The sequence below is a fragment of the Pelophylax lessonae genome, assembly GCF_965119305.1.
Source record: "Pelophylax lessonae genome assembly, chromosome: 2".
Classification (NCBI taxonomy): Eukaryota; Metazoa; Chordata; class Amphibia; order Anura; family Ranidae; genus Pelophylax; species Pelophylax lessonae.
Genome location: NC_138769.1, coordinates 151,444,577 through 151,470,275, shown reverse-complemented (window position 1 = coordinate 151,470,275; position 25,699 = coordinate 151,444,577). Strand labels below are relative to the sequence as shown.

At 40.9% G+C, this 25,699-nt stretch overlaps 1 protein-coding gene across 3 annotated transcripts in view; it reads left to right on the top strand.

Moving 5' to 3' along the window:
* The window catches only part of INPP5K (inositol polyphosphate-5-phosphatase K), a gene marked incomplete at its 5' end in the record, with an annotated part of 119,723 nt that overhangs the window by 75,600 nt on the left and 18,424 nt on the right, over positions 1 to 25,699 (top strand). For 2 of the 3 annotated variants that reach the window (XM_082247057.1, XM_082247056.1), the window contains 5 exons: positions 604 to 720; positions 11,289 to 11,464; positions 12,579 to 12,690; positions 14,847 to 14,956; positions 15,036 to 15,062. In XM_082247057.1, coding sequence (XP_082103183.1) covers positions 604 to 720; positions 11,289 to 11,464; positions 12,579 to 12,690; positions 14,847 to 14,956; positions 15,036 to 15,062 — 542 coding nt within the window. The remainder of the gene's footprint in view (positions 1 to 603; positions 721 to 11,288; positions 11,465 to 12,578; positions 12,691 to 14,846; positions 14,957 to 15,035; positions 15,063 to 25,699) is intronic. The other variant, XM_082247058.1, reaches the window with a different exon arrangement.

The window sequence follows — 25,699 nt, the reverse complement described above, 5'->3', positions numbered from 1 at the left end:
CATAACATCCTTTTAATTAATTTTGTAATAAAGAATCTTTTTTTATCTTATGCTTGTGTACTGGTAATCATTCTGTGAGGAGGTTTCTTTTCAACACCCTTAAAGTCCCACCCTTCTTCACTTTTTTGCATTTGTACTATTTGGGATGTGGTGCTGATTTTTCAACTGAGCTCATGCCCCTTTTTTTTGTCTTAGCAATTTCTCAAGGTCGTGACATTTTATTAAATATGGTTCCATCATTTAATAGGCTGCAGTAAAAGACAGGAAGTTGTTTTGGATGACCCTACGCAAGTGCTAAACATTTTATATAAAGAACTTTATTAATGATGGTCTATGTGGAATCTTATTCATTCTGCCTTTCTAGAAGTAACACTCTTGTAACAGGTAAAGGAACCTGTTCATAGTTTTTTGCAGGAAAAAAAGGAATGGAGCCTAGCTTGATTTCTTTAAAGCCTCAATCTTGTCTGTCAGTGACTCTGATCAATGTTATTTTTATCTGTAAAATGATCATACTGCAACGCTAAACATGTTGGTCTAAACCTTTGCAGTCTCATTTTGCATATCTATTTGCAGTCTCTGACATATCGCTTTCGTTTCTTTCAGCTTTCTTCAATTCGGATGCAGGGACTGCTACTACTGACCTTTGTAAAGCACAGGCACGTTCCCTTTGTTCAGGATATTCGTACCAATTACATTCGCACCGGACTGTATGGCTACTGGGTGAGTGATCTGTAAAGCCTGATATACATGGGCCAAATATCATCCGGTTCAACAGAAACCGTCCGACATTCGGCCCATGGGTACATGGTTACAACTAAGTGGACGTTTATCCGTGAAACGCGTCAACTACTATGCGTTCATCTATTGTCTCTGACTATATTATGGATACACTTTGAATTGATTTTATCTTTTGGATACGAATAAAACAGATTTTATATTTTTCACCTTCAAGTTGGAGTGCGGCTATTTCTCTCTATACATTACCGTGGGTACATCAGCCTGACTGTTAGAGGCCAGCTTCTGTAGAACGAGAACACTGGAAAACCAGCATCCAATCAGTGCTGGCAGCCAATGGCTTCTGGCATGGGTGGTGGGAGGGTGCAGTCGCCGGGGGGGGGGGGGCAGTCCCCCTGTTAGAACACAATAGCTCATCGGGGAGATCGCTGTACTAACATCGCATAATTAGTATTGCAAGCTCCTCAATTGGGCGGAGCCCTGCATGGCCGCGCTGTTTTCAAACAGTGACAGCTAGTAACTTCTTCCCATTCTGCTGCCACAGGGAGGGGGAGGGAGCGGGCAGTGACTACAGTACTGGGAACATGTAACATGTTCCCAAAGGTGAACTTATGCATTAACATCAGCCACTGCTACTGAGAAAAGTTGCGCCACTCGCCCACCACCTTCTGCCCTTTCTGTCATTCATTGGGGCAGTTTTATGACCGGATTCTTCGCCTGTTCTAAGAAAGTGATGTCTTTAAAATACATGGCTGCTGATGGACTAAATATTTTAAGAGTGAAAAAAAAAAAAAACTTCAAGATCTATACTGCCCTATTCGATCACACTTTGAATATAAAACAATAAAGAATATAAAACAAGCAATATAATATAACTGATGTGTTTGACAGTTTCTTAGCATCCACTCAAGCAGTGGGATGAGTCCAGTAAGCAGCTAAGCTGGATTGTTTACAAGGCAATCTATGCAGGCGGCCACTGTACAGTCGATGTCCTGAGGGCCCAGCTACAAAATGTACCTCATACTCCTACAATAAACAATGGGGACAGGACAAAAGGTCAAATCTATTCATCTGCCTGTCCATTTACATAGAAGGCAAAAATTTACAGATTACCAACTCACCTTAGACCCGGCCCGGCCTTCACATCAAACAATACCGCGGAAGGCTTATAAACATTCAGTCTTGCCTCATTTGTTTAACGCAGCTAAGAGCTGTATCCCCACACTCTGGAAATAGACCCGACCCCTCACTATAGCCATGTGGCTGGCCAAGGTCAAGGAAAATAAACAGAATGAAGGACCTCGTTTCGACGAATCAGGGTACCCGTATTACATTTTTAAAGCGGTGGTTATATGGACATGAATTCACATTCTCTGCAGAGTATAAATCCATACTGAAGCATTCGACCCCCTCGCACCCTCCTTGACCCTATACCCTTTTTCCTTCGTCCCCTCTTTTTTTTTTTTTTTTCTCCCCTTTTTGCCTATTTTGTGAAAGGGATGACTTTGTTCAACTGTTTTTTGAGTATTTAATGAAAATAAGGTTGGGGTGTAGTATATTCTGTCTTTCTTGGGTCCACACCCTTACTGAAACATGCCCACTGGCAAATTCTATATGTTTGTACAACCCGTATGACATGTGTTTTAATTATACATATGTTGGTCTCCTGGATTGTTACAATGTCTAGGCTATATGAACTGCTATCACTTTACACTCACCGGCCACTTTATTAGGTACACCCGTTTAATTGCTTGGTAACACAAATTGCTAATCAGCCAATCATGTGGCAGCAACTCAATGCATTTAGGCATCTAGATGTGGAGCAGACGATTTGTTGAAGTTCAAACCAAGCATCAGAATGGGGAAGAAAGTGGATTTAAGTGACTTTGAATGTGGCATGGTTGTTGGTGCCAAATGGGCTGGTCTGAGTATTTCAAAAACTGCTGATCTACTGGGATTTTCATGCACAACCATCTCTAGGGTTTACAAAAAATGGTCCAAAAAAGAGAAAATATCCGGTGAGCGGCAGTTGTGTGGACAAAAATGCCTTGTTGATGTCAGAGGGGAATGGGCAGACTGGTTTGAGATGATAGAAAGGCAACAGTAACTCAAATAACCACTCGTTACAACCAAGGTATGCAGAATATCATCTCTGAACGCCCAACACTACAGCAGCAGAAGACCACACTGGGTGCCACTCCTGTCAGCTAAGAACAGGAAACGACAATGGATATAAAAAGTCTACACAACCCTGGCAAAATGTCAGGTTTCTGTGATGTAAAAAATTGAGACAAAGTTAAATCATTTCAGAACCTTTTCCACCTTTAATGTGACCTATAAATTGTACAACTCAATTGAAAACAAACTGAAATCTTTTAAAGGGGGGTGTAATAGTAAAATCCTAAAATGATGTGGTTGCATAAGTGTGCACACCCTCTTATAACTGGTGATGTAGCGGTGTTCAGAATTAAGCAGTCACATTCAAACTAGTGATCGACCGATATCGGTTTTTTCGTTGCTGATACCGATATTTTGGCCAATGCATATCTGTATCGGCCCGATATTGGCCGATATTTTTGTACATTTAAAATTTTTTTTTTTTTTGACAGGTTCTTTTGTGGAGGGATCTGGGGGACCAAAAGCATTCAGAACGCCAAGTTTGGCTGTTTTGAATGCTGTCATTTTTTTTAATCAGGCGCCAGACAGTACCCGGAAGTGATGTCACTCACGACATTACTTCCGGGTTTTTGCATGGAGACCCGATCAGAGCTGAATGCGGCTTTGATCGGGTCTTCGGCGGCCGTGCAGGCTGGTTGCCCGGGTCTCCCGGTGGGATGGGAGACCCGGGCAAGCTGCGCAAGGTGGCGGGGGGGGGACGTCCCCTCCCGCTCCTTGTAATGACAGCCGAGCGGCTTCTCAGCCGCATCGGTTGTCGTTACAAGACAGTCGACCGTCGGCTATGGACACCAGTACTGGGGTGATGCCTCTAGCTGCAGGCATCACTCCGGTACATGCACTTTCCCGATATATCGGTAACCTCCGGGGCCGATTCCGATATGTCAGGAAAAGTGCATATCAGCCCCCCAATATATCGGCTTTGCCGATAACCGGTCGATCTACAATTCAAACTAATGTTAAATAGGAATCAGTACACACCTGCCATCATTTAGAGTGCCTCTGATTAACCCCAAATAAAGATCAGCTGTTCTAGTAGGTCTTTCCTGACATTTTCTTAGTCGCTTCCTACAGCAAAAGCCATGGTCCACAGAGAGCATCCAAAGCATCAGTGGGATCTCATTGTTAAAAGGAATCAGTCAGGAGAAAGGTACAAAATAATTTCTAAGGCATTAGATATACCATGGAACACAGTGAAGACAGTCATAAAGTGGAGAAGATATGGCACAACAGTGACATTACCAAGAACTGGATGTCCCTCCAATATTGATGAAAAGACCAGAAGAAAACTGGTCAGGGAGGCTTCCAAGAGACCTACAGCAACATTAAGGAGCTGCAGGAATATCTGGCAAGTACTGGCTGTATGGTACATATGACAACAATCTCCCGTATTCTTCATATGTCTGGACTATGGGGTAGAGTGGCAAGATAGAAGCATTTTCTTACAAAGAAAAACATCCAAGCATGGCTAAATTTTGCATAAACACATCTGAAGTCTCCCAAAAGCATGTGGGAAAATGTGTTATGGCCTGATGAAACCAAGGTTGAACTTTTTGGCCATAATTCCAAAAGATACATTTGGCACAAAAACAACACATCACCAAAAGAACACCACACCCACAGTGAAGCATGGTCATGGCAGTATCATACTTTAGGGCTGTTTTTCTTCAGCTGGAACAGGGGCCTTAGTCAAGGTAGAGGTAATTCTGAACAGTTCCAAATACCAGTCAATACTGGCACAAAATCTTCAGACTTCTGCTAGAAAGCTGAACGTGAAGAGGACCGGCGCTCAATCAACCCCAATAAGTATAAAAATCACAAGAATAAATATGCATACACATCTTAAAACAATACTAAGCAAAGCAACAGCAAATCAATGTAAATAAGGTTATATAGTGGTGTGCACAGTGACAATAAGTGCAAATATACCATAATAAAAATTCAGCAATATAAATAAGTAGAAATAAATTGATGACATAAATATCATAAGAAATGATAAATATTAACAAATTAATACTGAATAGTATCAGAAAGATGTGGTAAGGTGCATAGTGTAAAAAAGTGCATAAATAACCACAATAATATAAGTGATGAAAAAATCACTAAGAAGAAATAATATAGTGAAAGTGAACTCATTAAGTGCACCGTGCTATAAAAAAGATCAGATCCAATAAATAAGGAAAAAAGAGAAAAATGCTTACCACCACCTTAAAACTCCTATTATAAACCTCACTATCAATATGATGATAGGCGTGAGCCTATTCCAACTTACAATAGATATGAAGCTCTCAGAAATGAGGAGTACTACAATAGAACTCCCCAACATTACAAACAAGACAGTTATGACCAGTGTTTTTTTAGGGGACAGACCTCCAGGCCCCCCTCCCAGGAGATCAGATGGTGGAAACGACAACAGGAAATTACCACAACCAGAAGGAAGATGGAGAAGAAGCCCAGAAAGAAGAGAGGATGCAGAGGAGGCTTCAAGAAACAAAAGAAAAAGAGAGTAATAGGAAATGGAATTTTCAATATTAGTGGAGCCACTCTGACGGAACCTGAATTGAAAGTTTTAGATAAAGGTTTAAAATTTGCTCCAATCAAAAACTTAAACAAATTTGATACCTATGTAGATATTTTGAAATTTACCAGGAGACTAAATATTAAAAAATATATGCTATCTAAACCGGGAGAAAAGCTACACAATGGACCACCCCCTACTAATTATTCCCATACCACGTTTAAAAACAAATCACTGTTCAATCTACCTCCTATGATTGATAATCATGGAGAGGTATTTAAGAGATTGGTGGTACAAGATTTGCAGAAATTACAGATAAAAAAGGCTTGGTAACAAAAGGAAATCAAGGAAGGTATTAAATCACTAGAAGAGAAGAAAAACGTAGTGATTAGACCTGCCGATAAGGGTGGTTCCATCATTGTGATGTCTAAGAAAGCATATAAGAATGAGATGGAGAGACAACTTAATGATTGTTCCACATACATCAAATTAACAAAAAATCCCACCCACGTTTTTAAAAAAGACTTAGAGAAATTGGTTAAATATGGTAAAGATAAAGATTTCTTGAATGATAAAAAAGCCAAATACCTTGTCCCCAATACCTGCAGAGTCCCAATTCTCTATCTTCTACCAAAGATTCATAAGGACAGGGAGAATCCCCCGGGAAAACCCATTGTCAATGGGATTAATTCTGTAGGCTCAAGGCTCGGTGAATACATCAATTGGTTTTTACAACCTGTAGTCCGTAAGACTACATCATTCCTGAAAGATACGAAACATCTGATACAGTTACTCAATAATGTAGAAGTCGGATCAAACAACATCTTTTTAGCCACAGCAGATGTTTCCAGTCTATATACCGTCATATCATGTGACATGCCTGACGAAGCGGTCCTGTGCGGCTCCGAAACGTTGCACTATTTTTTGATGTGATCGTATCTTGAATAACGTTTTTTGGCCTACTTTAAACCAGTCGACAGAAACAGTTATCTCCCACTAACCAGTTGTCACTATAAACCCTGGTTAACCAATATTCCGAAGGGACAACTTATACGACTACTTAGAAATTGTACAGAAAGGGTCCACTATGAAGAACAAGGCGAAGATTTTAAAGACAAGGTTTTTAGAGAAAGTTTATAAACATTCTTTTATCGAAGAAAAAATTAATGAAGTAGGTAATTTGAAAAGGGATAATCTACTGAAAGATACTATACGAGAACCACAATCACAACAAACAATGAATGTCATCCTGGACTACAACATCCAACATAAGAGTTGAAAAAATCATCAAAAAACATTGGAAAATTTTATTGGCGGACAAAACTCTCAATCAGATACTCCCAAGTTTTCCAAGATTTACCTACAGAAGGTCACCCACCCTACGAGATCAACTGGCTAAGAACGTTGTGCAACCACCACCTAAGATTCCAGTTAGTTTTTTTGAGAGAAAAGGTTTTTTCCGTTGTAAGAGCTGCTATGCCTGCAAATGCACCAATTTCTCAAAGAAAAAATGCACTGAATTTGAATCCATTGTCACAGGAAATAAATATAATATTAAGGAATTCATTTCATGGAGAACAGAAGGTGCTGTGTACCTTTTTACAATGTCCCTTCAAATTCCAATATGTGGGCCGTACTAAAAGACCACTGTGGAAACGCCTTAGAGAACATGTCCAGAATATTCTAAAGGGATATCCAAAACACACTGTTTCCAAACACTTTTTGGATTGTCATCATAAAGATCCCTCTTCCCTACTTTTTTGTGGCATAGAGAAATCTAAACCCCACTGGAGGGTCAGTAATAAAATTAACACCCTTAGTAAAGCTGAATCAAGATGGAGTTTTGAAATCCAATCTTTTACACCATCTGGTTTAAACATTGGGTTTGATCTCAATTGTTTTATTTCTGATTTTTAATATATTTTTCTAGCTCTCTCTCTTTTTTATCTTGTTTTTATCTCTATTATTATGAGATTTTTATATTTCTATCATCAGATATTTTTAGGGGTCATCCACCATGACTTATATATTTTACCTTATGATGAATTTTATATCTTATATGTGACCATTGTGCCCTTTATGTTTAATGTTTTAGGAAGGTTCATATTGTCTCTCTCAGCTTTTAATTCGTTACTATGGTTAATATGTATTAGCTATTCTACTTGGTTTTATTATCACCATGTTTTAATTTACTGCTATTATTTGCGCTGCCATGGAGCTCCATCTGGTGGTGTCTTTGGATATTACATTTGTTTAACGGTCTCCATAGTGACCGCCGGCTATAAGAGTAAGAACGTCAGCCGTGCTTCTCATCCTTTGATAAAGTCATGTTCATGCTGTGACGCAACGCATCGGGAGAAGCGTCTGACGTCACTTCCAGTCTTTGGCCGAGACCGGAAGTCCCTGGATTTCACTGCCTTACCGCTGCCACGCTACCTAATGCTGTTTTACATTGATCCTAATGTGAGTGTAATAATTTATGCTATGTCTAAATAAATGGTTTAAAACGTACTACACCATGAAGTGCCCCCTTTTATCTGTGGTTTGAGCTTCAAACCCCACTTAGGATATTACCCCTTGATGCTTGATGCTGGCTTCACTGGACCTCTATCCCTACAGTGGAGACCTTGTTACCTTTGGTACAAACACTCATTGAGAGTGTCTTGGAGGTGAGCGGCCATTTCACTCATTTATGGATTTATGCTCACCACCACAGCGTAATTAGTTTCCCGCACTTCCGGCAATATTTCCTCACCAGCACTTTTTTTATGAACTTTTTGTCTTGGTGAACTTATGAACATTTTTCAACGTTTTTCTATCTCCATTTATTTTTACTTTTTATGATACCTCCACCCAAAAAAATATTTTTTTTGGGCTTCATCATTTATATCTTGAATAGTCATCAATTTGTCACTGTTTACCACTGTGATTATTTATATTGTGCATTATTATCACTTTCAGTGGGATCAGACCATTTTTCTCTTTTTTCCTTATTTATTGGATCTGATCTTTTTTATAGCACGGTGCACTTTGAGTTCTCTTTCACTATATTATTTCTTCTTAGTGATTTTTTCATCACTTATATTATTGTGGTTATTTATGCACTTTTTTGCACTATGCACCTTACCACATCTTTCTGATACTATTCAGTATTAATTTGTTAATACAGTAAACCCCCCTCCATTGCGGGGGTTACGTTCCGGACCAAGCCGCGAAAAGTGAAAATCCGCGAAATAGAAAAACCCTATTAAAATGCATTGTAGGCATGTTTTTTTTACTGTCAATGTACTTGTAAAAGCATTTTAAGGTCTTTAAACACACTTTTAAAACAATAGAAACTCATTTAAACACATAAAAGATGCTGAGAGGCATAGCAAGAGCTATGGAAAACACAAAAATATTTAATTTTTAATGATTTATATAGTAAAATAACATTACAAAAAAAAACGCAATATACCGGTACCGCAAAAACTGAACTGCGATGGAGCGGGGGTTTACTGTATTTATCATTTCTTATGATATTTATGTCATCTATTTATTTCTACTTATTTATATTGCTGAATTTTTATTGTGGTATATTTGCACTTATTGTCACTGTACACACCACTATATCACCTTATTTACATTGATTTGCTGTTGCTTTGCTTAGTATTGTTTTAAGATGTGTATGCATATTTATTCTTGTGATTTTATACTTATTGGGGTTGATTGAGCGTCGGTTCTATTTATCACTTTAATTTTCCTTTATGTATGTGGAGACACTGCTAGGAATTGGCTGCTTATCTCTGGGCCCCATTTTTCAGTATTTTTACTCTATATAAATTTATTATATATTTCTTTTATCCTTTTACTACATCTGGTCGATGGTCAGCGCATAGGCTTATTCTACCTGAACATGAAGAGGAACTTCATTTTTCAGCATGACAACGACCCAAAGCATACATCCAAATCAACAAAGGAATGGCTTCACCAGAAGAAGATTAAAGTTTTGGAATTGCCCAGGCAGAGCCCAGACCTGAATCCGATTTAAAATCTGTGGGGTGATCTGAAGAGGGCTGTGCACAGGAGATGTCCCCTCAATCTGACAGATTTAGAGTGTTTTTGCAAAGAAGAGTGGGAAAATATTGCAAAGTCAAGAGGTGCCATGCTGATAGTCTCATACCCGAAAAGAGGTGCCGTAATAAAATCAAAAGGTGCTTCAACAAAGTATTAGTTTAAGGGTGTGCACACTTATGCAACCATACTATTTTATTTTTACTTTTCTCCACCTAAAAGATTTCAGTTTGTTCAACTGAGTTGTACAGTTTATAGGTCACATTAAAGGTAGAAAAAGTTCTGAAATTATTTATCTTTGTCTCATCTTTTTACATCACAGAAATGGCTTCTGGTGTGGGTGGGTGGTGGGGTTAGAAACCTGACATTTTAACAGGGGTGTGTAGACTTTTTATATCCACTGTAAGGCTAGAAATCGCACAGGCTCACCAAAATTAGACAATAGAAGATTGGTGAGTCTCGATTTCAGCTGCGACATTCAGATGGTAGGGTCTGAATTTGGCATAAACAACATAAAATCATGGATCCACCCTGCCTTGTATCAACAATTCAGGCTGGTGGTGGTGGTGTAATATTGAGAGGGATATTTTCTTGGCACACTTTGGGCCTCTTTGTACCAACTTAGCATCGTTTAAATGCCACTGACTACCTGATTATTGTTGCTGACCATGTCTATCCCTTTATGACTAGTGTACCCATCTTCTGATGGCTACTTCCAGCAGGATAATGCACCATGTCACAAACCTCAAATCATCTCAAACTGGTTTCTTGAACAGGACAATGAGTTCACTGTACTCCAATGGCCTCCACAGTCACCAGATCTCAAACCCATAGAGCACCTTTGGGATGTAGTGGAACCTGAGATTTGCATCATGGATGTGCAGCTAACAAATCTGCATTAACTGCGTAATGCTCTCATGTATCAATATGGACAAAAATCTCTGAGGAATGTTTCCAACACCTCTGAAAGCAAAAGGGGGTCTAACCTGGTATTAGTAAGGTGTACCTAATAAAGTGGCCGGTAAGTGTATATTAGCCTGTTACACGATATGTGTTTTGGTATGTACTCCCATAACCTAAAAATAAAGAATCAAAAAAAGAAAAAGGGAAAAGAAAATCACAAAGGATGTAGTTTTATGTTTGTTTTAGATTTCCAATGGGGTCATGCCAATACAGAAAATGCAAATGGAATGGCTTCCCTGTGGTTATTGCAATCCTTATCAATGCCAGTCAAAGGGATTGGGAAAAACTGCTACTTTACCTAGGGCCCCATTCTGTCTTCATCCATTTTTGGTAGTACAAGTAGTTGTAAGAAGTATTAGTAGTGAAATCTTTCACCTACATTTCATCATGCAGGTAAAGAAAACCATAATGGACAGAAATATGTGGGCTTTCATTGTTTCGTTTTTCGCCTTAATATCCTACTTGCTTGGCTACCTTGCTCATTGTTTTGCTGTTAATACTTTGAGTCACTGACCAAGAACAAGTACAGAGATAAAGAATTATGCCATTTTACAGATATTTTAATTTGTTGCCTGCTTGTTTATGGTCAGTGTCTGGTATAAAAGACAGAGATGGCCAGGAAAGCAGACAGCAGTGGTACTGGTAGCCTATATGGTACTCTTAAGACCGGTGTACTTCAGAATTTACAGATCAGGTCTGGCAGTTGTGGCTTGGGAAGAGAATTGAAGAGTCACCTTAGGAGTTTGCTACCTTAAGAAGGTTTTTTTTTTTTGACTCACTGGATTGACTACCATTGTATTGTGATTGTTGTATTTAAATACATTTTTATTATTGCCTTATAAAGGGTAACAAAGGAGGCGTGACTGTACGTATGTCTGTATATGGACACATGTTGTGCTTCATGAACTGCCATTTGCCTGCACATATGGAGAATACTAACCAAAGGCTGGATGATTTTGAGAGGATGCTGGAGGCCCAGCAGTTTGACGGGGAAAGCATTGGTGGAATTTTGGATCATGAGTAAGTTTAGATGTGCAGCACATTTTCTGTGTTTTTTTTTTTTTCCTGTTTTTTTGGGGGGTTTTTTTAACACGTAAAAATTGCCATGGTTTAAATGCAGTACAGTTGAACAAGATGAACAAGCGGTTCAGGATTGCATACAAAGTGTAATCCACTTTACCTGCCCTCAACTCTACTTCCCCAAGCTGCTGGTAAAATAGCACCCCCTGGTGTTTCAGCTCATATAACATCCAAAAACCAGCCTTAAAATATAAAACCTGTACACTTCTCTTATCTTAAAATAAATAGTGTATAAGTAATACAATAATAATCAAGTCCCATTAAATTTTGATTTAAAGCCAAAAGAAAATGTCCCCTATATCACCACAATATCAGTCCCGTGTTCTCTTATACCAAAAATCTTCAGATATATAAATTCTTTCACCACTCTGCTCCCTCAAGTGGAAAAAAGGTTCTTTCCTTCCAATGTGCGCCTGTCCCCAGACTGATGGCAAGCTGGGGTGGTGGAAGACCTGCTGCTTCAGGGTGTGATTGTCCTGGTTCCCACCTCGGAACAGCACCTCCAGTATATTTTCCTCCATTTTATCCTCAGGATCAGTGTATAGACCAAAAACAAGAAAGAAAGATAATTGTGCAGTGTTTTTAAACCCAACTTCCATGCGCCTTTATAATGTACACTTACACAATAGTAATCCAAAGACACCGTCCCTTTTAACATTACCAGTCACCAATGTGGAAGCTTGTTGTGCAATGTTTGCACTGGGGATCTGGTCCTTAAAGGAACCGCACACTGAAATTGCAACAGCTGATTGATAATTATAAAATTATCCCTATTCATATTCATTGTAAACATGGACACAGACAAACTGCTATTTCTTCAGAATAACAAAAAGTAGGATTCTGCAAACAAAGTTTGTTAAAATCCCTGTTTTTTTTTCGAACAAAAGTGGAGTTACTCTTTAATTGCCAAGGTATTATGCTCTTTAGAGGAAGAAAATACATAGAATTGTTAAGTGAGTAATACACAGCTGACTTTGTACAGAATATAAAGCTTTACTGTCCCTATGTATTTTGCTTGATGTTCTTTAATCCTGCTGTATCTTCTGTTAAACAGTGTAGTGTTTTGGTTCGGTGACTTGAATTTTCGAATTGCTGACTTTGGAATCCACTTTATTAGAGAAGTTGTGAATGGTAACCGGTATAGCTTACTTTGGGAAAAGGATCAGGTAAGTTGATGAGACAGCATTCATATATAAGCATTAATTCAGTGTTTGTGTGTATGTATGTATTTTTTTATGTATGTTTGTATGTATGCATGGTCAGAGTCTCCATCAGGTTTTATATGCTGTCTGAGGTTTTGCTCCAAGCTACAGGGAGACACGAGGGATTTTCTTTCTGAAGGTTGCACATTTTAACCGGGTATGGGCCATGCAATACATCTGTGGTCTATATTCGTTGGCCGGATGCACTGCTAGATACAGTGCAAACGGAAAGTATTCACAATGCTTCACTTTTTCCACATTTTGTTATGTGCAGCCTTTTTCCAAAATGGATTCAATTCATTATTTTCTTCATACTTCTACAAACAATACCCCATAATGACAACATGAAAGATGTTTGTTTGAAATCTTTGCAAATGTATTAAAAATATAAAATGAAAAAAATCACGTGCATAAGTATTCACAGCCTTTGCCCAATACTTTGTTGAAGCACCTTTGGCACCAATTACAGCCTCTTGTCTTTTTGAGTATGATGCTACACGCTTGGAACACCTATTTTTGACAGTTTCTCCCATTCTTCTTTGCAGGACTTCTCAAGCTCCATCAGGTTGGATGTGGAGCGTCAGTGTACAGCCATTTTTAGATCTCTCCAGAGATGTTCAATCAGTTCATGTCTGGGCTCTGGCTGGGCCACTAAAGGACATTCACAGAGTTGTCCTGCAGTCACTCCTTTGTTATCTTGGCTGTGTGCTTAGGGTCTTCGCCCCAGTCCAGAGTGCTCTGGAGTAGGTTTTAATCAAGGATGTCTCTGTACATTGCTGCATTCATCTTTCCCTCGATCCTGACTAGTCTCTCAGTTCCCCCTACTGAAAAACATCCTCACAGCATGATGCTGCCACCACCCAGACATGATGCTTGCCATTCAGGCCAAAGAGTTCAATCTTTGTTATATCAGACCAAAGAATTTTGTTTCTCATGGTCTGGGAGTCCTTCAGGCGCCTTTTGGCAAATTCCAGGCAGGCTGTTATGTGCCTGCGACTATGGCGACTCTGCCATACAGGCCTGATTGGCGAAGTGCTTCTGGAAGGTTCTCCTCTCTCCACAGAGAAACGCTGGAGCACTGTCAGAGTGACCATCGGATTCTTAGTCACCTCCCTGACTAAGGTCCTTCTCCCCCGATCACTCAGTTTGACCAGGCAGCCCACTGAAGGAAGAGTCTTGGTGGTTTCAAACTTCTTCCATTTACAGATGACGGAGGCCACTGTGCTTATTAGAACTTTCAATGCTGTAGAAATTTTTATGTACCCTTTGCCAGATCTGTTCCTCGATACAATCCTGTGTGAGAGGTCTACAGACAATTCCTTGGACTTCATCGCTTAGTTTGTGCTCTGACATGCACTGTTAAATGTGGCACCTTATATAGACAGGTATGTGCCTTTCCAAATCATGCCTAATCAACTGAATTTACCACAGGTGGACTCCAAATAAGTTGTAGAAACCTCTCAAGGATGATCAGTGCAAACAGGATGTACCTGAGCTCAACTTTGAGTGTCATGGCAAAGGCTTTAAATACTTATGTACATGTCATTTTTTTCATTTTTTATTTTTAATAAATTTGCAAAGATTTCAAACAAACCTCTTTAAGGTTGTCATTATTGGGTATTATTTGTAGAATTTTTCAGGAAAATAATGAATTTACTGTTTTGGAATAAGGCTGTAACATTTGCAAAATGTGGAAAAAGTGAAGCGCTGTGAATACTTTCCGGATGCTTTGTAGTCCAGGGCACAGGCCGTTAGATCTTGATAGAAGTTTCAAGGAAAAAACTCAACATTGAAAAAAGAAAAAAAAAAAAAATCTCCAGACTAAAACAAGGACACTAGGAAAAAAAAAAACCTGGAGTCTCTAGGAGTAGGTGGGGGTTATATGGTGTGCTCTGGTGGCGGTCCTGCCAAGTTTTTTGTCAGTGTTCTAGCACCTGAAGGTGTAGCGGCCTATATCCCATGGTCTAAGAATACAAGTCCTGTACTATACATTTAATATTACAGTTTTCCTTCAAGTAAGCTTGTGTGGGTATTATAACATAGTGTTTATGTAAATGTACTTCATAGAGTTTTTCTTGTGTTGCCTTAATTCCATACATTTTTTTTTTACTACTTTATAGTTAAATATTGCCAAGAAAAAAGAACAGTTTCTGCAAGGTTTTATGGAAGGTCCCCTAAAATTTAAGCCTACATACAAATTTGATCTGAACTCGGATGTGTATGATACAAGGTAAAATTAGAAGTGATGTAGACCTCTGAATATAATATAATTACTTTTTATGTTACTCATTTATATTTTTCAATTCTAGATGGAAGAAGTCACTGTTTGGATTTAAGTAAGCGTAAAGCATTTTGTATAACAAAACCTAGTTGTAGCTGTTACTAATATATGAAAATCTATAGAATATTGACATATTAAAACATTTAATCTACTGTATTTCCCATATAGCATCTAAATCCTATTAGGCATACATGTTTAGGACTGGCATAGATAAAAATGTAATGTTGGTTTAATACATACAGCATTGTTCTTTTTTTGTGGTTTCCGGCATGCCTGTCCCTTTTGGGGATCGCGGGGTGTGAGGATTTGACACTTGAGGTTGTTGGGGCTGGACTTTTTGGTGTGTGTATTGTGGTATTCTGTGTCAGCTGGACTCTGCTCACCTCCCTGCTTGTCTCTAGTGCCACTCATAGGGACTGGCGGGAAGGAGTGGGCCAGGCCCTGGTGCATGCAGATTGGCTGGTGCCGGGTTAGTGGTGTGGGGGAGCCTATAGCTGGTCTTATGGGGGCAGGAAGCAGAGAATGCACAATGGTCCCGGTGTGTGGGGAGGTAAGGGAAAGCTTTGGCTCTGCTGCAGGTAAGCAACAGAGCTTTTTGGAAAAAGGGAGGAATGGTGGGACTTTACATGAGGAGCACGGTGGGATTTGCCGTGCGTCTCCATCCCTAATATTTGTTACAAAGAAAAGAGCTGGAGTTTTTGTTTTATTTTTGGATGTTGGAACTGGGTCAGCTGCCTGGCGCCCGTGAGTGCATGAGAAAAAATTATAATGTATAAGTGATTATAAATTATAAAATTGCACTTCAAAATAAAGACAAACGTGTAATTTCTCAAAATAATTAAAAAATGTGAAACAAACAAAGCAAGCAATAAAAAATAAAGTCTCTCAATTGTGAAAAATGTCTCTTTCAACTAAAGATATGTGATGAAAAAATGATTCCGTGCCAGGGTGACAGGTGAAAAAATGCAGGCTGATGTTGTTTCACAAACAAAAATAAGGTGCTCAGATGGCCTCTTACCGCAAACCAATCCAATATAAATGTGATAACTGGTAAAGTGGCAGTGCAGTGAAAAAGGTGACACCCTGTGATGAAGGTGGATTCTTACCACAAATAGGGAGAGATGAGCTAAAACCGTAGTAGCAGAGAATCCAATTCCTGGTCAGCTTGGAGTGGTATACCCCCACTGGGATGGATGGATCAATCCGCTCCTCTACTGTATGGATCTGGAGTTCCTCCGGATATAGAAATCCAAGAGAAGTACCCACAAAAAACAAGGAGGGGGGCTAATAGTGCATTACCCAAGATTTTTAATGATAAAAATGGGCAAACACTTACATAAATCCGAAGTAGATATGGCAGTGCTCTTTAAAATTCACGGCCGCCTGCAGTGAAGTCCGTGACATATGACAGCGCAGCTTGCTCCCCTGGACGCGTTTCCACTGAAGAGTCGGCTTCTGGGACTGGAGCTGCATGTCCAGGGCGGTGGGCGGTCTGGCAGAGGCCCAAGCGTCAGGATGTAGTTTCTGGTCACAGTGATGACCTGGCGCCTGCAATCTTTTTAAGCTGCTCTAATTTAAAGAGGATATACACTGCATCTGAGCACCACAAACCAGAAAGGCTAGATCATTCATTTTTAATACATGTCCATGTCTTCATGCTCTATTTTTTTGAGAAATCACTTTGGCAAACACCCCTTAGCATTTCTTGCCATGGCCATCTTGAGTAAAGGCAGATGAATATTGTAGCATTTACTTCCTGGAATCCATCTGCCACTTAGCTCAGGCATGCAGACAAGAGGATATGCTTAGCTGGGAAAACTTCTCCTCCCCTCCTCTCCTCTCCTCCCCTCCCCTCCTGCAGACTCCTGGGATGTGTGATTTTATTTGCTTAGGTCTGGCAAACAAAGTACCAGAAAAAATAAAAAAATAGTGTTGAGTGAGAGAGCAAAATTCTGGTTTAGATTTAATAAAGGGTAACTCTACTTTCGTGGGGAAATAAATTAAAAATAATATACTGTATACAATTGTGACACAAGTCATATTGTAATAGAATGTTATTTAAAATTACCTTTCCTTTTCAATCTGCAGCTGCTGTAATTTTCTGAAAATGCAATGCAATATGGCTACCTCGTTCTATACACAGAAGCTGTACTGAACACACCCAGAAAAATAATTTCCTGCTTGTGTGATTGGCTCACTGATTTTCCAAGAAGTCTGTCTAAGATACAAGTCAGATTTCAGGCATCCCCTGTAACAAAAATGTCATTTTTGGTGAGATTCTCCCAATAGGAACATGTCTAAAGGGATGTAGGCCCAGCAGATTTCCTCATTAGTGCTCTGCAGGTGCACAGCTGACTGATAATTATGAAACCACTCCCATTAGACCAACTGAATACAGAGGAACAAACAGATTTCTTCAGAATAACAAAAGGAGAGGGGCGTGGCTTGGCAGTGGATGTAGATGGACTCGTATAAAGCCCTCTCTGCTGAGACTCCTGCCTTTTATCCTGCTAGCACCTTTTCTACCTTATCCTAGGTGACACTACCTACAGAATATGACTACCTGAGCCTTTAGCTATCTGTAGCTGGTATCCAGACAAATATTGGCTAAGTCTAAGAGGGGCTCCTCTAACTTATCGATCGTGGACCATGCTTCCCAAGATGGCGGACCCCCCCGTCTCGGCAGGGGAAGGACACATACTGTGAAGCAGCACAGAAGTTCTTCTGTTAATCAGCTCCCAAGGCTCCGATTCCACAATCTCCTCTCCAGGAGACCGTAGTGGAGAACACTCAGAGGCTGATGATATAGTGCCCTTGGATACCTCTGCTGTCCCCCTGCAGGACTGGGACACAGTGTGTACACAGGCAGATAACTATGCCATTCACACTGCACAGACCCCACGCTCTGAGGAAGCAGAGCCAGAGCCCACGCTTAGGGAGATACTTTCGGTGGTCTCAGCCTGTAATACCTTTATTGGTTCCCTGGCTACTGATATCAAGGGGCTAGAGCTGAAGTGTCCTTTATACGCCAGGACATGCAGAAACTTGGAAATCGCACTGCAGGCCTAAGAAGGCCAATTGAACACTTTAGAAGATGAATGGACCCCTTTGCAACGCAAGGTCTCCTGCACTTCCACAACAGTAACCGAACACACAGCAAAACTAGAGGATCTTGAAAACAGGCTACGAAGAAGTAATGTACGGGCTATAGGAGTTCCTGAGAAAGATAAAGGGAAAAACCTAGTTACTTTTATTGAGCAATGGTTGATTAATACCTTTGGGAAGGACTCCTTCACTCCTATGTTCTCTGTGGAGCAAGCACATAGGGTCCCATTGCGCCCACTGCCACCAGGCACCCCTCCCTGTCCTTTTCTTTTTAAAATGTTAAACTACAAGAACAGAGACATAATTCTTTCCAAAGCCAGAACCTAATATGATAATGGATAATTCCAAAATCTCCTTATTTCCTGATTTTTTGGCGGATGTACAAAAGAGAAGGGCCCAGTTTACTGATATCAAGAAAAGGTTGAGGAGCCTAGACCTTCAATATGCTATGGTATACCCAGTCAGGCTGCGTGTGGTAGTAAAAAGTGAAGTCCACTTCTATGAGAAATCATCCCTGGCCCCGCAATGGCTACATCGGGAGGAGACCAAAATGAAACAAATCACCGCTCTGAAAACAATCAGCTGAGCCAGATGGATCCCGAGCAGCTGTGGCAGTCCTGTAGGAATGGGTGCTCACCAAGGTCCGTGACCTGAGGAATCCATGTAAATGAAGAAGAAAGTGGCACTTCCAGACCCAGGAACTTGGAAACTTGAGTTTATTTCTTCAAATCATAGGTACAACATCAGACAAGACCACAAGACAGACTGGACAGCAGACGCGTTTCACACCTTGTGCTTATTCATTGCTTCGGGAGGATTACATCGGGAGGAGAACACCCTGCAGCACTATGCTGCAAACGGACGACTGCCTACTTGAACCTTGGTAAGTATGCTATCCCTCCTCAGAGGAGGAGAGGTTTTCTTTCAAGTCTGTGCCCCAGGCTCCTTGACTGTAGCGGAGTTAAGGTAGAATCTGGTGACCCTCTACGGAATTTCTTACTGATTTACACTCAGTATTGCTGAGACACTGTTTGGAAACGGCTAGCTAAGATGTTAGCCCCTGAAAGTACCCCAAAAGAATGCGGCCTTGTGCCATTTTTGTTAACTTGGTTCCGGTTGGTCTGTTTAGTTCCCTTGATACTGGTTCTGCCTACCTGTGATCTACATTATTTTTGCCCACTGCTCTATTCACTGTGGATCTGGACTGACTGACCTTAACACAGTTTTTCATTTTTGTAAGGTCTATTTTGATATTGACCTATTGCCCGGTCCGACACTATGGAGTCAAATGGCCCTTGCACTGGGGCTTATTGAATTGTTTATGGTTAATCCTACTATCCCATTTTCTCATTAGTGAATTGTATGGCTAATGATTATATTATTTTTTCATGGAACGTGATGGGTCTGGGCTCTCAGGTGAAGCGCCTGACTGTGCAGCGTTGTGCAAAACTTTATAAATCATCTGTGATATGTCTTCAGGAGACACATTTCTCGCCTGGAGAAGATTCCTAATTTTCACAGAGACTGTACAGCCACTAGTTCCACTCTGGCTACTCCTCATATGCTAGCGGAGTCAGCATCTTGATTCCTCAGGGTATCCAATTTTCATGTATACACCACAATGTTGATTCTCTGGGTCGCTATATATTTATGCGATGTGTACTAGCAGGCTTGCAGTGTATCCTCATTAATCTGTACATTCCCCCTTCATTCTCTGTGGAGGTCTTGCTACTGATGGCTTCTTTCTAAGCCAGCTTCCTCGGGGTGCCTGTTTTGGCTGTTGGCGACTTTAACAATGTGCTAGATGTCTCTTCTGGACAGCTTTTCGCCTGCCACCTTGTCGGGAACACCTCTGGGGTCTTCATCATTTGCAGAACTCCTGACTGAAATGGGACTCAGTGATGTATGGAGAATTTTGAACCCTAAGGGGCGAAAATTTTCATGGTACTCTGCAACACATGGTGGGCTTTCTAGGATTGACCTGGGCCTCGTTAATGAGGGGATGCTCCGAGGGTATCTTCGGCCAATCATGAGCCGAAAACCATCTCTGATCATTCCCCTCTGTGGATTAAGCTAGCTGTCAGGGGGGTATCCAAAAGAATGTATTGGAAGATTAATCCCTTCTGGTTTGAATTATTCCCTAACCCAGATCCGGTAGTTGAAGCGATAACTAATTTTTTTACTGAAAATGGGGATGCCGCCTCCTCAGGCATGTTGTGGGATGCAATGAAAGCCTTTCTCAGGGGACAATTTATTCATGTTTTTTTCCACTATTAAAACAGGAACTAAGGAATGGGAGTCTACTGTACTACGAGAGGTTGCTAGAGCAGAATTCATTTATCATGCACAACCAAATGATACTACTAAACAGACATGGTTAGAGGCGCAGAATATGGCGCGACAGGTCTCCCAGACAAAAGCTGCAAATAAATGTTTTTTTTCAGCAACAAACGTTTTTCGAGCAAGGGGAGGGTACGGGCCATATGCTAGCTATAATGGCGAGGGTAAACAGAGGTCCTTCTTTTATTCCCTCTCTTACTAAAAGCACGGGCGAGCTTACCACTTCCCATAAAGATATTTTACTTACCTTTAGAGATTTTTATATTGATACATACTCCTCTAAAACCTCCCCTACGCTAGAGGAAACCAACCAATTTATTTCTGAAAGCCCACTTCCCTGCTTCTGCCCATTTGAGAGAGCTATAATAAATGCCCCCCTTACCATAGATGAGCTGAGTGACGCACTAACACTTTCTGCCCCTTCTAAGTCTCCGGGTGCAGATGGGTTGCCAGTAGAGATATACAAGAGATATGCTGGAATCCTCTTACCCAGACTACGCAGGGTTATATGAGAGGCTTTAGAATTAGGACACCTCCACTCCTCGACCAATGAGGCAAATATAGTACTTATACTGAAACCTTGAAAGGACAGTCTGTCCCCCGATTCATATAGACCCATCTCCTTGCTAACAACTGATGTTAAATTATTAGTACGACTTCTTTCAACCCAGGTAAGCTAAAGTGATAACCAAACTAATTCATGGAGACGAATGCGGATTTATACATGCCAGATCTAAGGCATTAAACATACGCTGTCTATTTCTTAATCTCAAGAGACCTGTTGAGGGCCCTGGTAGGCGTAAAATTATGTCGCTTGATGCGGCTAAGGCCTTTGACAGTGTTAAATGGCCCTATCTTTGGGAGACACAAGCAAGATTTGGTCTGGGGGATGACTTTATTAAGTGGGTTTAATGACTTTATTCTGCTTCATCACTAGACTTCGAATTAATGGTAACCTAACGAATCCGTTTCCACTCTACAAGGGCACAAGGCAGGGGTGTCCGTCGCCCCTGCTTTTTGCATTCGCTATAGAGCCACTTGCTGCAATTAGAGCTTCTCCTCACATAACAGGGTTTAAACCTGGCCTTTGTGAGGATAAGGTGCCCATGTACGCCGACACTCTATTAAATTTGTGGGATATGGATGCCTCTCTTCAACACTGCCATGAATCTGATGAAACGGTTCGGCAGACTCTGTTTTTTTATTGGAAAAAATCAGTCCTGCTTCCTTTTAGATGGCCCCCTCTTACCTGCTCAAGAGGCTCTTTAAGATCCTAAGATAGTTACCTTGGATACTTGGATGCCTTTTTCTGCTCTCAACCCCCCTGATGCTTGGTGGGCAGCGGGACTTTGTAAATCCCGCTTGCGCATCCACTTACCCTCTGTGGCTCAGGTTCAGGGAGCACCTTTGGTGGCCATCCCTGCGGCGGCAGAGCGCGCGCAAGTTTTGCCTATTTACATGCACAAGCGTGCACGTTGTGCCGGGAGGGGGGCGTGTCAGTGATGCGTTGGCATGCACGTGGCATGCGGACATGCACGTAGCACTCCGCACATCCGCAGTAAGGGGCAGAGACAGCGTGGCATTTGAGGAGTGTTCCCAGGGGCGTAAACTTATGTCAGAAGCTGTATGGGACACAGAGCAGCTGGGTGCGTCAGACACTGTGGGTGGATGTTTACAAGCACTGACAAGTTCTGTTACTTTGGGATACCTGTGCTGTGTGTGATAAGCTGTTACAGCTTGGCACAAGCTTTGAGTACACTAAAGAGTACCTCAAGTTTTCTTGTCTGAAGCAATGTCCTCTTGAAGGGGGGGGGGCACAGCGGGAAAGGACAAGTGTGCCGCCATCAGGATTGGAAGATTCTAGCCTTGCATCCTCTGTGTTAACCTCCCCTGAGAGGCCAGGGGTTAATGGCCAAGGTGACCGATATTGCAGAATGCCGATATTTCAGGAAAGTGCTTGTACCGGAGTGATGCCTGCAGCTAGAGGCATCACTCCGGTACCGGCGCCCATAGCCGACAGTCGGCTGTCTTGTAATGACAACAGATGCGGCTTAGAAGCGTGGACGTCATCGCCCCCCCGCCGCCTTCTGCGGCTCGCCCGGGCCTTCCTTCCCACCGGGAGACCCAGGCAACCAGCCTGCATGGCCGCCGAAGACCCAATCAAAGCCGCATTGGGCTCTGATCGGGTTTCCATGCAAAAACCCAGAAGTGATGTCATGACATCACTTCCGGGTATTGGCACCAGATTAAAAAAAATGACAGCATTCAAAACGGCCAAACTTGACGTTTTGAATGCGTTTAAGTGCAGGGGAGGGGTTTGGGGTCTTTCAGACCCCCAGATCCCTCCACAAGAGTACTGTCAAAAAAAAAAAAAAAATGAAAAATTTTTTTTTTTTTTAAATGTACGAAAATATCTGCCAATATCTGCCGATACTGATATGCATTGACCAAAATATCGGTATCGGCAACGAAAAACCAATATCAGTCAATCACTAATATATATATATATATATATATATATATATATATATATATATATATATATATATGTATATATATATATATATATATTATAATATAAAAATAAGTGTGATTCATATAAATTAGAAATAGATGTATTAAGTCCAAAGACCATAAAAAATTTGCAAATCCAAGTGAACAAAGGTTATTAGTGACTTGAATTATCCACCACTGATTGAGTGTATCCATTGCCACACAGATTGTCTGCTTACCAGAAGGGGAGACCCAAAGGGTCAGAACACGCCACAGGTAAGCAGATAGGTTAGTATCAGAAGGGCCTCGCTGTTATAATCATTGAAGAAGGTTCAGCGTGGTATCGAATAGCCTGGAAAGAAGGCTCCATGTGGATCTGACTCGTAGCAGGTATATGGAATATAAGACCCGTGTAAATCTCAGCTGCATTCCTTAAAGGATTGTCAACTTGGCAGCCGATGGTCCCCATAAACAAAGGTAAGAAACCGCCATAGTGTAAAATCAATGAGGCACTTTATTAAAAAGTAAAGTTGCACTTACATCAGAGAAGCGAGCATCAGACATAAAAAAAAGCCGGCTGGCAATCACTATCACCTGTCCTTCTGGGATCACGCTGCACTCGGTGATGTCAAAACGTCGTTAACGTTTCGTCACAAATGACGTCGTCCTGTCCAGGAGTGTTCCTTCTCAGGGAGAGTCTGCTGAAGATTTAGAAGATTTTCCTCGGACTTTATGTTTTGCAGTAGATGCTCTTAAGGACTCCATACAGCAAATGTCACGGTTTGCTCTTCTGTCAGTTAATATGCGCAGAATCCTGTGGCTAAAAAGTTGGTCTGCGGAATTACCATGTAAAAAATTGTTGGTTGGCTTTCCCTTTTATGGGGAGCGCCTATTTCGTGACGATTTGGACAAATATATCCAAAAGATTTCCGGGGGAGGAGTGCACTTCTACCAGTTAAGAGGAGAAGTAAACGTCCTTCATTTAAGATGTCTTACACTCAGGTTCCCAGTACTTCCAATCCCAGGCAGTTCCGGCGGCCTCAGCCATCTGGATCTAGAGCCAAGCCTTCAGGTCAAGGGCAGAAGAAACCCTGAGCCCAGAGGCCTACCAAGTGCTCTAAATCTACTTTGTGAAGGGACGCCCCCACTCAGTCGGATGGGGGGAAGGCTGCTACAGTTCTTGAAAGCCTGGGTGGAAATGATTCAGGACAACTGGGTTATTTCCACAGTCTCGCAGGGGTACACATTAGAATTTTGATTGTTTCCTGATTCTTGGTTTGTAAGGTCAAACATACCTGCACATCCTCTAAAAAGAAGATCCTTCTTTCTGGCTCTGGACCATCTGAGGTCTCAAGCAGTGATTACAGATGTTCCAGACGATGAGAAATTCAGGGGTTTTTACTCAAACCTTTTCGTAGTCCCCAAGCCAAATGAAGATGTGAGACCTATTCTGGATCTTAAAGCTCTGAACCAATTCTTAAACATTTGCACATTCCGAATGGAGTCATTTCACTCAGTCATGGCCTCTCTGCAAGGAGGATAATTTCTAGCATCCATAGACATCAAAATGGGCTGCTGGCACAGTGTCAGCAAAACTGCGGGATCTGAAAAGTGTTGTCACCCTTCTTATTCTTTAGTTCCCCTTTTGAAAAGTAGGGTGGGTGGATAACAAGAGTAGGAGTATTTCCTGTGGCAGTTATATTCTTTGCTTGCATAATGTGGTTGGATTTGTCTTTTAACTCTGAGAAAAGTATTATCCGGGATACTGGTAACCAGTAACCCCAAAAACGTTACATTTGTACTTTTTTCCAAGTATTGTCTTTGAAAGCATATTTATCTAGTTCATTAAATATCTGCTAGAAGCTAGCTTGAATTGTCTGGCTGCTGAATGTTCTATAGTAATCAATTTGCCCCAGGAATAAAGTTATTTTTAAATTTTTTGTTGTCATTGAAAGTAAATGGAATGATTGGATACATCTCTAGGGAAGTGTCTCCATATGTCAACTGCAGGGCTTAAATATTTAGAGCAGAGATGGGACTTATCCACGATTCTAAATCTAGCTAGCCTTATTCAGCATAAATACCATCTTTTTAACATTCTTGAGTCTGCGTTCCGTTTACTTTTGTCCTTTTTTCTTTTTTTTAGGCATCTGAGCTTTAGGGACATTGTTAGGTGTTTGAGCCATTATTCACTGCCTTTTTAATAAATGTCAACTTTCTTTTTTTTAAAGGTTTATGTTTTTAGCCCAGTAGTTTATTTATGGTTGGCAGCAATAAAAAGAAAAATGCTGTTATGTATTAAATTAGCAGAACATGCCGTGGACTTACGGTGATGCCAGATGTACATTCTAAACCGCTACTAATGTATGTTTCCATTAAGAAAGCCCTGGCATGAAACCATACGCACTGCATTGCAGCATGTACTTCCTCGGAGTGCAACCCAAATCAAGGTGATCTCATGCTCTGAGTAGATCTCTTCGTTTTTAAGCAGTTCATCTGTTTTTGACATGGGCACTTATGAATACAGGTCAATGGAAGTAAATAAAATAAATGCATGTTATTTGGAACCCTGGTGAGTTCTGTAAAAGGACCCTAATGAAGCTAAACTTTAGCTACATTATGATTCATGTAAATTGGCTTTTGATTGTATATGAACTTGCTTTCCCAACTTAGAAGACATTCAAATTCAGGTTAGAAGTGCCCGTGAAGGAACTCAGAAATGTTGCAAACAGACTTACAGGCTTAATACATAAA